The 12,268-nt window shown below is 53.9% G+C and overlaps 1 protein-coding gene across 1 annotated transcript; it reads left to right on the forward strand.

Annotated features, from left to right (window-relative positions):
- Positions 1–505: 505 nt before the first annotated feature.
- On the forward strand, positions 506–11,959 carry PSMD8 (proteasome 26S subunit, non-ATPase 8). Its single transcript, XM_064402197.1, has 7 exons — positions 506–730; positions 2,591–2,663; positions 4,107–4,209; positions 6,599–6,764; positions 8,358–8,458; positions 9,672–9,783; positions 11,213–11,959. Exons 1-7 carry the CDS (start codon positions 521–523, stop codon positions 11,348–11,350), a joined length of 903 nt encoding a protein of 300 aa, XP_064258267.1. The 5' UTR covers positions 506–520; the 3' UTR covers positions 11,351–11,959.
- Positions 11,960–12,268: the final 309 nt, after the last annotated feature.

Below are 12,268 nucleotides of genomic sequence, written 5' to 3' on the forward strand. Positions count from 1 at the left end.
AATCCCCTCAGGGACCCTTAAATCCTCTCAGGGACCCCAAAATCACCTCGGGGACCCCTAAATCCTCTCAGGGACCCCAAAATCACCTCAGGGACCCCAAAATCACCTCGGGGTCCCCTAAAATCACTTCAGGGACCCCAAAATCACCTCAGGGACCCCAAAATCACCTCGGGGTCCCCCAAAAATCACCCCGGGAACCCCCAAAATCCACCCTGAGACCCCAAAATCACCTCGGGGACGCCCAAAATCCCCCCTGAGACCCCAAAATCCCCTCAGGGACCCCAAAATCCCCTCAGACGGCGCCGCGCCGTAAAGCGCCGCCGCGTTACCACGGTTACCCCCGCGCGGCGCGGCACTGCCGCGCAGAGCGCGCCGTCGCCATGACGACCGCCCCCCCTCAGGGGGACCCGTAAAGCGAGGCGGCGCGAAGGGCGGCGTTGCCACGGCGACGAGCCCGCCGCCGTCAGGCGCGGCCGGCGTTGCCGGGAGACGGCGCGGCAGTGTCGCGTTGCGCGCAGTCATGGCGGTGCCGAACGGGGCCGGGGCCGCGGCCGGGCCGGGCCCGGGGGTGGGCCCGGGGGTCCCGGGGGTCCCGGGGGTCCCGGGGGGCCCGGCGGGGCCCGGGGGCGGCCTGCGGGCCGCGGCCGGCCTCTACGAGCAGCTCAAGGGAGAGTGGGGCCGCAAGAGCCCCAACCTGGCCAAGTGCGGGGAGGCGCTGGGCAGGCTCAAGGTGAGGGCGGGGGGCTTGGGGGGATTTGGGGGGGATTTGGGGGGAATTTGAGGGAAATGTGGGGGGATTTGAGGGATTTTTGAGGGAATCTGAGGGATTTTTGGGGGGTCTGAGGGGTTCGGGGGGGTCTGAGGGGATTTGGGAGATTTTTAGAGGGAATAAAGGGGATTTTTGAGGGGATTTTAGGGGGAATTTGAGGGATTTTAGGGGGAATTTGAGGGAAATTTGGGGGAATTTGAGGGGTTTTTGGGGGAATTTGAGGGAAATTTGGGGGAATTTGAGGGGTTTTTGGGGATTTGGGGGGGTTTGAGGGGTTTGGGGGGGTCTGAGGGGATTTGGGAGATTTTTAGAGGGAATAAAGGGGATTTTTGAGGGATTTTGGGGGGAATTGAGGGATTTTAGGGGGAATTTGAGGGAAATTTGGGGGAATTTGAGGGGTTTTTGGGGATTTTGGGGGATTTTTGGGGGGTTTGAGGGGTTTGGGGGGGTCTGAGGGTATTTGGGAGATTTTTAGAGGGAATAAAGGGGATTTTTGAGGGATTTTGGGGGGAATTTGAGGGAAATTTGGGGGAATTTGAGGGGTTTTTGAGGGAATTTGAGGGATTTTTGGGGGGTCTGAGGGGTTTGGGGGGGGTCTGAGGGGATTTGGGAGATTTTTAGAGGGAATAAAGGGGATTTTTGAGGGAATCTGAGGGGAATTTGGGGGAATTTGAGGGATTTTTGAGGGAATTTGAGGGGAATTTGGAGGATTTTTGGGGGGTTTGAAGGGTCTGAGGGGACTTGGGGCATTTTTTGGGGGATTTTGAGGGAAATTTGGGGGAATTTGAGGGAGTTTTTGAGGGAATTTGAGGGGAATTTGGGGGATTTTTGGGGGGGCTGAGGGGATTTGGGGGGTCTCAGGGGATGTGGGGTTTTAGAGGGAATAAAGGGGATTTTGAGGGGATTTTTGAGGGATTTTGGGGGGAATTTGAGGGATTTTGGGGGGCTTTGGGAGGTCTGAGGGGATTTGGGGGAATTTGAGGGATTTTTGAGGGATTTTTGGGGGATTTTTGGGGGGTCTGAGGGGTTTGGGGGGGTCTGAGGGGATGTGGGGGGTTTTTGAGGGGAATTTGAGGGATTTTTGGGGGATTTAAGGGATTTTTGGGGGCTTTGGCGGGGGTCTGAGGGGATTTGGGGGATTTTTAGAGGGAATAAAGGGGATTTTGAGGGGATTTTGAGGGATTTTTGGGGGGTTTTGGGGGGTCTGAGGGGATTTGGGGGGTTTTTGGGGGAATTTGAGGGATTTTTGGGAGATTTTGAGGGGATTTGAGGTGGTTTGGGGGGATTTTTGAGGAGGCCGTGGGGATTTGGGGAAATTTGGGGGATTTTTAGAGGGAATAAGCGGGATTTGGGGGGATTTTTGGGGGGTTTGAGGTGGTTTGGGGGGGACTTTTGGGGGATTTGGGGGGATCTAAAGTGGCTGACAGAATTTGGGGGATTTTGGGGGGGATTTTTTGGGGAGTTTTGAGGGAAATTTCGGAGATTTTGGGAGGGATTTGTGGGTCTGGGGGTGAGGGGACCCCCAAGTTTGGGGTAATTCAGGCAGAATTTGGGGGGCTGAGGGGATTTGTGGGGTCTGGGGGTGAGGGGACCCCCGATTTTGGGTCGATTCAATCAGAATTTTGGGGTCCCGGGGATTTTTTTGGGGTGTCCCCACCCCCCCTTGGTGCCATTTCCTGTAAACACCAATTAACCCCGAGGCACTAATTAACACCAAGCCATTAATTAGCGCCAGGATCTTTAATGAGCTGAGGGAGGCGGGGCTGGGGGGGCAGCGGGGAGCCCCAAAATCCCCCAAAATGGCCCCAAAATCCCCCCCAGGTGGCTCTGCTGGACCTGAACTTCCTCCCCACCTCCGGCTCGGCCATGACCAACCAAAAACACCCCAAAAATACCCCCAAACCAGCCCAAAAATACCCCGAAATTCACCTGAAAACACAACAAAAACCAAAAATACCCCGAAATTCACCTGAAAACACAACAAAAATTCCCACAAAAATACCAAAAAAATTCCCCCCAAAATCCCAAAAAATTCCCCCAAAAACACCCCAAAATACCCCAAAATTCACCTGAAAATACCACAAAAAATCCCCCCAAAACACCCCAAAAATTTCCCCTTAAAACAACACAAAAACATCCTAAAAATCCCACAAAATTCCTCCCCAAAATTCTCCAAAAATACTCCAAAATTCATCTAAAAATCCCACAAAATTCCTCCCAAAAATACCACAAAAGTCCCACCAAAATACTCTAAAAATACCCCAGAAATATCCCAAGAACGTCCCAAAAATACCCCAAAATTCACCTGAAAATACCACAAAAATCCCCCCAAAAATACCAAAAAAGTCCGCCCTAAATCTTCTAAAAATACCCTAAAAATATCCCAAAATTCAGCTGAAAATACCACAAAAATTCCCGCAAAAATCCCCCCAAAACCACCCCAAAAATACCATAAAATTTCCCCAAAAACCTCACAAAATTCCCCTGAAAATATCACAAAATTCCCCTAAAAATCCCAAAAAAATCCCACAAAAATTCCACAAAAATCCCCCCAAAATCCCCAAAAATACCCCCAAATTTTCCCTCAAAACCTCTGAAAAATCCCCCAAAAAGCTCCTCCAAAAGACGCAGAAATGGCTCCAAAATCCCCCTTAAAATCCTCCCAAAAATCCATCAAAAATCCCTCAAAATTCCCCCAAAATCCCCTGAAATGGCCCCAGATCCCCCTAAATCCCACCCAAATTCCCCAAAATTTCACCCAAATTTCTCCAACCCCCAAATTTTAACTTTTTCCCATTTCCAGGGGACATTTTGGAGATCGGGGTCTAGTGGAGCATCCTGAGCAAGGACATCCCCCCATAACCCCTTTAACCTCCCCAAAACCCCCTTAAATCCCCCTTAAATCCCCCCAGTCCCATCCAAACCCCCCAAATTTCTCCCAGACCTTTCCCAAACCCCAAATTTTCATTTTTTCCCCCAATTTCCAGGGGACATTTTGGAGATCGGGGCGCAGTGGAGCATCCTGAGCAAGGACATCCCCCCTAAAACTCCCTTAAATCCCCCCAAAACTTCCTTAAATCCCCCAAAATCCCATCAAACCCCCCAAATTTCACCCCAACCCCAAATTTTCATTTTTTCCCCATTTCCAGGGGACATTTTGGAGATGGGGGCGCAGTGGAGCATCCTGAGCAAGGACATCCCCCCAAAACCCACCCAAAACCCCCCCAAAACCCCCCTAAATCCCCCTTAGACCCCCCCAAATCCCATCCAAACCCCCCAAATCTCACCCAGACCTTTCCCAAACCCCAAATTTTTCATTTTTTTCCCCAATTTCCAGGGGACATTCTGGAGATCGGGGCGCAGTGGAGCATCCTGAGCAAGGACATCCCCTCCTTCGAGCGCTACATGGCTCAGCTCAAGTGCTACTACTTCGACTACAAGTGAGCCTGGGGGGTTTGGGGGGATTTGGGGGGATTTTGGGGGGATTTTGGGGGGTTTAAGGGGGTTTGGGGGGGATTTGGGTGAAATTTGGGGGGATTTAAGGGGATTTTGGGGGTGTTTGGGGGAATTTAAAGGGGTTTTAGGGGGGATGTCCTTCCTCAGGATGCTCCACTGAGCCTCAATCTCCAAAATATCCCCTGGAAAATGGGGAAAAAATTAAAATTTGGGGTTTGGAAAAGGTTTGGGTGAAATTTGGGGGGATTTGGGTGAAATTTGGGGGGATTTAAAGGAGTTTTGGGGGGATTTAAGGGGTTTTTGGGGGGACGTTGTTGCTCAGGATGCTCCACTGAGCCTCAATCCCCAAAATATCCCCTGGAAATGGGGAAAAAAAATGGGAATTTGGGGTTTGGGGAAGGTTTGGGTGAAGTTTGGGGGGTTTGGGTGGGATTTAGGGAGGTTTAAGGGGTTTTGGGTGGGTTTTGGGGGACACAGAACCTTCTGGAACCCCTCAGAACGTTCTGGAACCCCCCAGGGAGGAGCTGCCCGGGTTGGTGTGGCTGCTGGGGCTGAACCTGCTGGGGGCACTGGGAAGATTTAGGGGGGCTCAGAACCTCTCAGAACCTTCTGGAACCTTCTGGAAGTCCTCAGGAGGGGAGTGGGAGGGGTTCAGCGAGGCTCAGAACCTTCTGGAACCTTCTGGACCCCTTGAAGGAGGAGCTGCCCGGGTCGGCGTGGTGGCGCCGGCTGCTGGGGCTGAACCTGCTGGGGGCACTGGGGGGGGTTCAGGGGGGCTCAGAACCTTCTGGAACCCCTCAGGAGGACACTGGGAGGGTTCAGAACCTTCTGGAACCCCTCAGAACGTTCTGGAACCCCCCAGGGAGGAGCTGCCCGGGTCGGCGTCGCGGCACCAGCTGCTGGGGCTGAACCTGCTGGGGGGAACTGGGAGGCACTGGGAAGGTTTAGGGGGGCTCAGAACCTTCTGGAACCTTCTGGAACTCCTCAGAATGTTCTGGAACCCCTCAGGGAGGGTTCAGGAGAGCTCAGAACATTCTAGAACCCCCCAGGGAGGAGCTGCCTGGGTCGGCGTGGCGGCTCCGGCTGCTGGGGCTGAACCTGCTGGGGGGAACTGGGAGGCACTGGGAAGGTTTAGGGGGGCTCAGAACCTTCTGGAACCCCTCAGAACCTTCTGGAACCCCTCAGGGAGGAGCTGCCCAGGTCGGCGTGGCGGCGCCGGCTGCTGGGGCTGAATCTGCTGGGGGCACTGGGAAGGTTTAGGGGGGGCTCAGAACCTTCTGGAACCTTCTGGAAGTCCTCAGGAGGGGAGTGGGAGGGGTTCAGGGAGGCTCAGAACCTTCTGGAACCTTCTGGACCCCTTCAAGAAGGAGCTGCCCGGGTCAGCATCACAGCTCTGGCTGCTGGGGCTGAACCTTCTGGGGGGAACTGGGAAGGTTTAGGGGGGCTCAGAACCATCTGGAACCTTCTGGAACTCCTCAGAATGTTCTGGAACCCCTCATGGAGGGTTCAGGAGAGCTCAGAACATTCTAGAACCCTTCAGGGAGGAGCTGCCCGGGTCAGCGTGGCGGCTCCGGCTGCTGGGGCTGAACCTGCTGGGGGCACTGGGAGGCACTGGGAAGGTTTAGGGGGGCTCAGAACCTTCTGGAACCCCTCAGAACCTTCTGGAACCCCCCAGGAAGGAGCTGCCTGGGTCAGCGTGGCGGCTCCGGCTGCTGGGGCTGAACCTGCTGGGGGCACTGGGAAGGTTTAGGGGGGGCTCAGAACCTCTCAGAACCTTCTGGAACATTCTGGAACCTTCTGGAACTCCTCAGGAGGGGAGTGGGAGGGGTTCAGGGAGGCTCAGAACCTTCTGGAACCTTCTGGACCCCTTGAAGGAGGAGCTGCCCAGGGTGCCATGGCGGCTCCGGCTGCTGGGGCTGAACCTGCTGGGGGGAACTGGGAAGGTTTAGGGGGCTCAGAACCTCTCAGAACCTTCTGGAACCTTCTGGAACTCCTCAGGAGGGGAGTGGGAGGGGTTCAGGGAGGCTCAGAACCTTCTGGAACCTTCTGGACCCCTTGAAGGAGGAGCTGCCCAGGGTGCCATGGCAGCTCCGGCTGCTGGGGCTGAACCTGCTGGGGGGAACTGGGAGGCACTGGGAAGGTTTAGGGGGGCTCAGAACCTTCTGGAACCTTCTGGAACTCCTCAGAATGTTCTGGAACCCCTCATGGAGGGTTCAGGAGAGCTCAGAACATTCTAGAACCCTTCAGGGAGGAGCTGCCCGGGTCAGCATGGCGGCTCCGGCTGCTGGGGCTGAACCTGCTGGGGGGAACTGGGGGGGTTTAGGGGGGCTCAGAACCTTCTGGAACCCCTCAGAATGTTCTGGAACCCCCCAGGGAGGAGCTGCCTGAGTCGGCGTCGCGGCACCAGCTGCTGGGGCTGAACCTGCTGTTCCTGCTGTCCCAGAACCGCGTGGCCGAGTTCCACACGGAGCTGGAGCGGCTGCCGGCCCCCGACATCCAGGGCAACCTCTTCATCCGGCACCCCGTGTCCCTGGAGCAGGTCTGGGGGGGATTTGGGGGGATTTGGGGGGTCCTGGGGGGATTTGGGGGGTCCTGGGGGGGATTTATGGGAGTTTAAAAGGGATTTGGGGGGATTTAATGGGATTTTGGGGGGATCTGGGGGACCTGGACATCCAGGGGAAGCTCTTCATCCGGCACCCCGTGTCCCTGGAGCAGCTCTGGGGGGGGTTTGGGGGGTCCTGGGGGGATTTGTGGGAGTTTGGGGGGTCCCTGGGGGGTTTGGGGGGTCCTCAGGGGGTTTGGGGGGATTTATGGGGGGTTTATGGGGGGATTTATGGGAATTTGGGGGAGTTTGAGGGACCTGGACATCCAGGGCAACCTCTTCATCCGGCACCCCGTGTCCCTGGAGCAGGTCTGGGGGGTCCTGGGGGGATTTGGGGGGTCCTGGGGGGATTTGGGGGGTCCTGGGGGGGATTTGGGGGTCCTGGGGGGGATTTATGGGAGTTTAAAAGGGATTTGGGGGGATTTAATGGGATTTTGGGGGGATCTGGGGGGGTTTGGGGGGCCTGGACATCCAGGGCAACCTCTTCATCCAGCACCCCGTGTCCCTGGAGCAGCTCTGGGGGGGATTTGGGGGGGATTTGGGGGGTCCTGGGGGGGGGATTTATGGGAGTTTGAAAGGGATTTAATGGGATTTTGGGGGGATCTGGGGGACCTGGACATCCAGGGCATCCTGTTCATGCGGCACCCCGTGTCCCTGGAGCAGCTCTGGGGGGATTTGGGGGGTCCTGGGGGGGGGTTTATGGGAGTTTAAAAGGGATTTGGGGGGATTTAATGGGATTTGGGGGGGATCTGGGGGGGTTTGGGGGGCCTGGACATCCAGGGCAACCTCTTCATCCGGCACCCCGTGTCCCTGGAGCAGCTCTGGGGGGATTTGGGGGGGATTTGGGGGGGTCCTGGGGGGATTTGGGGGGTCCTCAGGGGGTTTGAGGGGGGATTTATGGGAATTTGGGGGGGTTTATGGGGGATTTTGGGGTGATTTGGAAACAGGGGACCTGTTCATTGCGGCACCCCGTGTCCCTGGAGCAGCTCTGGGGGGATTTTGCCAAATTTTGGGGGTGTTTTACCTCATTTTTGGGGTGTTTGCCCCATTTTTGGGGTGTTTGCCCCGTTTTTGGGATGTTTACTCCTATTTTTGGGGTGTTTAATCTCATTTTTGTGGTGTTCTATCATTTTTGTGGTGTATCCTATTTTTGGGATGTTTTACCCCATTTTTGGGATGTTTAATCCCATTTTTGGGGTGTTTAATCTGATTTTTGTGGTGTTCTATCCCATTTTTTGGGCGTTTTACCTCATTTTGGGGTCTTTTATTTCAATTTTAGGGTGCTTTACCCTAAAATTGAAATAAAATTTTTGGGTTGTTTAATCCTATTTTTGAGGTGTTTTATCCCATTTTTGGGGTGTTTAATCCCATTTTTGGGGTGTTTTGCCTCATTTTTGGGTTATTTAATCCCGTTTTTGGGGTGTTTAATCCCATTTTTGGGGTGTTTAATCCCATTTTTGGGGTATTTAATCCCGTTTTTGGGGTGTTTAATCCCATTTTTGGTGTTTTTTACCCCGTTTTTGTCCCCAGTACCTGATGGAGGGCAGCTACAACAAAGTGTTCCTGGCCAAGGGCAACATCCCAGCAGAGAGCTACACCTTCTTCATCGACATCCTGCTGGACACCATCAGGTCAGGGAGCCCAAAATCCCCCCAAATCACCCCAAAATCACCCCAAAAATCACCCTGAACCCCAACCCCCACAATCCCCCCTGAAATATCCCCAAAACTGCCCCAAAACCGCCCCAAACCCTCACCTGGCAGAGTCCATCGACATCCTGCTGGACACCATCAGGTCAGGAAGCCCAAAATCCCCCAAATCACCCCAAAAATCCCCCAAAATCACCCCAAAAATCACCCTGAAACCCCCAAAATCCCCCTGAAATCCCCCAGTTTTTTCCCAAAATCCTCTCTGAGCTCAAGCTTCCCTAAAATCCCCCAATTTCCCCCTCAAACCCCCTGATATGCCCCCAAATTCCCCCAAAACTCCCCAAATTCTCCAATTTCCTCTCAAACCCCCGTCCCAGGGACAAGATCGCGGGCTGCATCGAGGGATAAACCCCCCAAAACCCCCCAAAATCCCCCAATTTCCCCCCAAATCCCCGTCGCAGGGACGAGATCGCGGGCTGCATCGAGGGATAAACCCCCCAAATCCCCCTGAAACCCCCCAAAATCCCCCCAAAACCCCTGAAACTCCCCCAAACCCCCCTGAAACCCCCCAAAATTCCCCAATTTCCCCTCAAACCCTCCCAAATCCCCCTGAAGCCCCCCCCAAATCCCCCAAATCCCCCAATTTCCCCCCAAATCCCCATCCCAGGGACGAGATCGCAGGCTGCATTGAGGGATAAACCCCCCAAAATTCCCCAATTTCCCCCCAAATCCCCGTCCCAGGGACGAGATCGCGGGCTGCATCGAGGGATAAACCCCCCAAATCCCCCTGAAACCCCCAAAATCCCCCCAATTTCCCCCAAACCCCCGTCCCAGGGACGAGATCGCGGGCTGCATCGAGGAATAAGCCCCCCAAATCCCCCTGAAACCCCTCAAAACCCCCAAAATCCCCCAATTTCCCCCAAATCCCCATCCCAGGACGAGATCGCGGGCTGCATCGAGGGGTAAACCCCCCAAATCCCCCCGAAACCCCCAAAATCCCCCAATTTCCCCCCAAACCTCCGTCCCAGGGACGAGATCGCGGGCTGCATCGAGGGATAAACCCCCCAAAAGCCCCAAAATCCCCCCAAAACCCCCCCAAATCCCCATCCCAGGGACGAGATCGCGGGCTGCATCGAGGGATAAACCCCCCAAAAGCCCCAAAATCCCCCAATTTCCCCCCAAATCCCCGTCGCAGGGACGAGATCGCGGGCTGCATCGAGGCCGCCTACGAGCGCATCCTGTTCCCCGAGGCCGCGCGGATCCTGTTCTTCAGCTCGCCCCGCAAGATGACCGACTACGCCAAAAAGGTACCCAACACCCCAAAAACACCCCAAAAACTGTCTGGAACTGCCCAAAAACACCCCGAAACACCCCAAAAACTGTCTGAAACAGCCAAAAAACACCCGGAAACACCCCGAAAACGGTCTGGAACAGCCCAAAAACGGTCTGAAACAGCCCAAAACCACCCCGAAACACCCCCAAAACACCCCAAAATACCCTGAAACACCCCAAAACCACCCCAAAATACCCCCAAAAACAGTCTGGAACACCCCAAAATACCCCAAAAACAATCCCAAAATGGTCTGAAACAGCCCAAAACCACCCCAAAATACCCCAAAAACACCCAGAAAACGGTCTGGAACACCCCAAAATACCCTGAAACACCCCAAAAACACCCTGAAAGCCCCCAAATCCCCTTCCAACCTTCCCCAACCCCCCCAATACCCACCCCAAACCCACTTAAACCCCTCACTACCCACCCCAAACCCCATTTTTCCACTTTTAATCCCTTTTTTACCCCTTTTTCCCCCAATATCCACCCCAAACCCCTTTTAATCCCCTTTTTTCCCCTTTTAATCCCCTTTTTTCCCCTTTTAATCCCCTTTTTACCCCTTTAATCCCCCCAATACCCACCCCAAACCCCTTTTAATCCCTTTTTTCCCCTTTTAATCCCCTTTTTACCCCTTTAATCCCCCCAATACCCACCCCAAAACCCCCTTTAACCTTCTCCAAACACCCCCAAACCCCTCACTACCCACCCCAAACCCCTTTTTTTCCCTTTTAATCCCCTTTTTTACCCCTTTAATCCCCCCAATACCCACCCCAAACCCCTTAAACCTTCTCCAAACACCCCCAAACCCCATTTTTCCACTTTTAATCCCCTTTTTTTTCCCTTTTAATCCCCTTTTTACCCCTTTAATCCCCCCAAGACCCACCCCAAACCCCTTTTAATCCCCTTTTTTCCCCTTTTAATCCCCTTTTTTCCCCTTTTAATCCCCTTTTTCTCCTTTTAATCCCCTTTTTACCCCTTTAATCCCCCCAATACCCACCCCAAACCCCTTTTAATCCCCTTTTTTCCCCTTTTAATCCCCTTTTTTCCCCTTTTAATCCCCTTCTTCCCCTTTTAATCCCCTTTTTACCCCTTTAATCCCCCCAATACCCACCCCAAACCCCTTTTAATCCCCTTTTTTCCCCTTTTAATCCCCATTTTTCCCCTTTTAATCCCCTTCTTCCCCTTTTAATCCCCTTTTTCTCCTTTTAATCCCCTTTTTACCCCTTTAATCCCCCCAATACCCACCCCAAACCCCTTTTAATCCCCTTTTTTCCCCTTTTAATCCCCTTTTTACCCCTTTAATCCCCCCAATACCCACCCCAAACCCCTTTTAATCCCCTTTTTTCCCCTTTTAATCCCCTTTTTTTCCCCTTTTAACCCCTTTTTCACCCTTTTTTCCCCAGCGGGGCTGGGTGCTGGGCCCCTCCAACTACTACAGCTTCGGGGGGCGGCAGCAGAAGGCCGAGGACCCCCCGATCCCCTCCACGGAGCTGGCCACGCAGGTCATCGAGTACGCCCGGCAGCTGGAGATGATCGTCTGAAAAAAACACAAAATTCCCTTCCTTTCCTCCTCATTCCCCTTTTTTTCTGTTTTTTTCCGCCTTTTTTCCGAGATTTTTCCACCTTTTTTCGGGGGTTTCCAACGTTTAAAGTGGTTTTTTTTTTGGAGGGGGTTGAACTGTTTAAAGATTATTTTGGGCCTTTCCTACGTTAACGCCTCCAAAATTTCCCTAAAACTCTGTTTGTTATTTTTGTTTCTCTTATTTTATTGGGGTTTTTGGCGGTTGAAGTATTTTTTGGGGGGTGGTTAAATATTTAAAATGAGTTTTGGGGGGGTCTTGATGCTCTCTGAAACCCCCGGGACCCCCAAAATCCCCATTTATTCCCATTTTCTCTTTGATTTTATTGCATTTTTGGGGGGAGTTTTGATGTGGGAACCCCAAAACCCCCTCAGACCACCCCAAACCCCCCCCAAATCCCCCTTTTGGTTCCCATTTCCCCTCATTTTCGGGAGGTTTCACAATTTAAAGGTTCTTTCGTGAGGGGATTTGGCGACCCCCTCCCCCTTTTCGGGCAGAACCGGGGGGCTGAGCCCCCTCCCCAAAAATACAAACCCCAAAATGTTGTTCCAATAAAGCGCTGGAGCCGGACTGAGGCGGTTTTGGAGGGTTCGGGGGTCGGTTTTGGGCCATTTTGGGCCATTTTGGGGCCGTTTCGTTCCTGAGGGGGCTCCGGGACTCCCGAATTGGGGAGGGGGCGGGGCCAGCCCCTCACGACGGAGCCCCGCCCTCTCTCTCCTGATTGGTCGAAGGCTCCCGCCACTCACGCTGATTGGTCGAGGCTCGCCCCTCAGCAAAAAAAAGGCGCGCTCACGTGCCATGGGGTGAATGAAAGGTCTGCGATGATTGGTTGGCGAATGGCGGGAATGAGAAGAGAGCGGTGATTGGTTGGAGCCGCGG

This window comes from Passer domesticus, chromosome 35, assembly GCF_036417665.1.
Source record: "Passer domesticus isolate bPasDom1 chromosome 35, bPasDom1.hap1, whole genome shotgun sequence".
In the NCBI taxonomy this organism is placed as follows: Eukaryota; Metazoa; Chordata; class Aves; order Passeriformes; family Passeridae; genus Passer; species Passer domesticus.

Excerpts from the sequence above, each read along its gene's own strand:
- PSMD8 (XM_064402197.1), top strand. The coding sequence starts at position 521 with ATGGCGGTGCCGAACGGGGCCGGGGCCGCGGCCGGGCCGGGCCCGGGG. Across the intron at positions 2,664-4,106 it reads CCAAAAACACCCCAAAAATA|GGGACATTCTGGAGATCGGG; the intron begins CCCCCAAACCAG and ends CCCAATTTCCAG. Across the intron at positions 4,210-6,598 it reads TGCTACTACTTCGACTACAA|GGAGGAGCTGCCTGAGTCGG; the intron begins GTGAGCCTGGGG and ends GGAACCCCCCAG.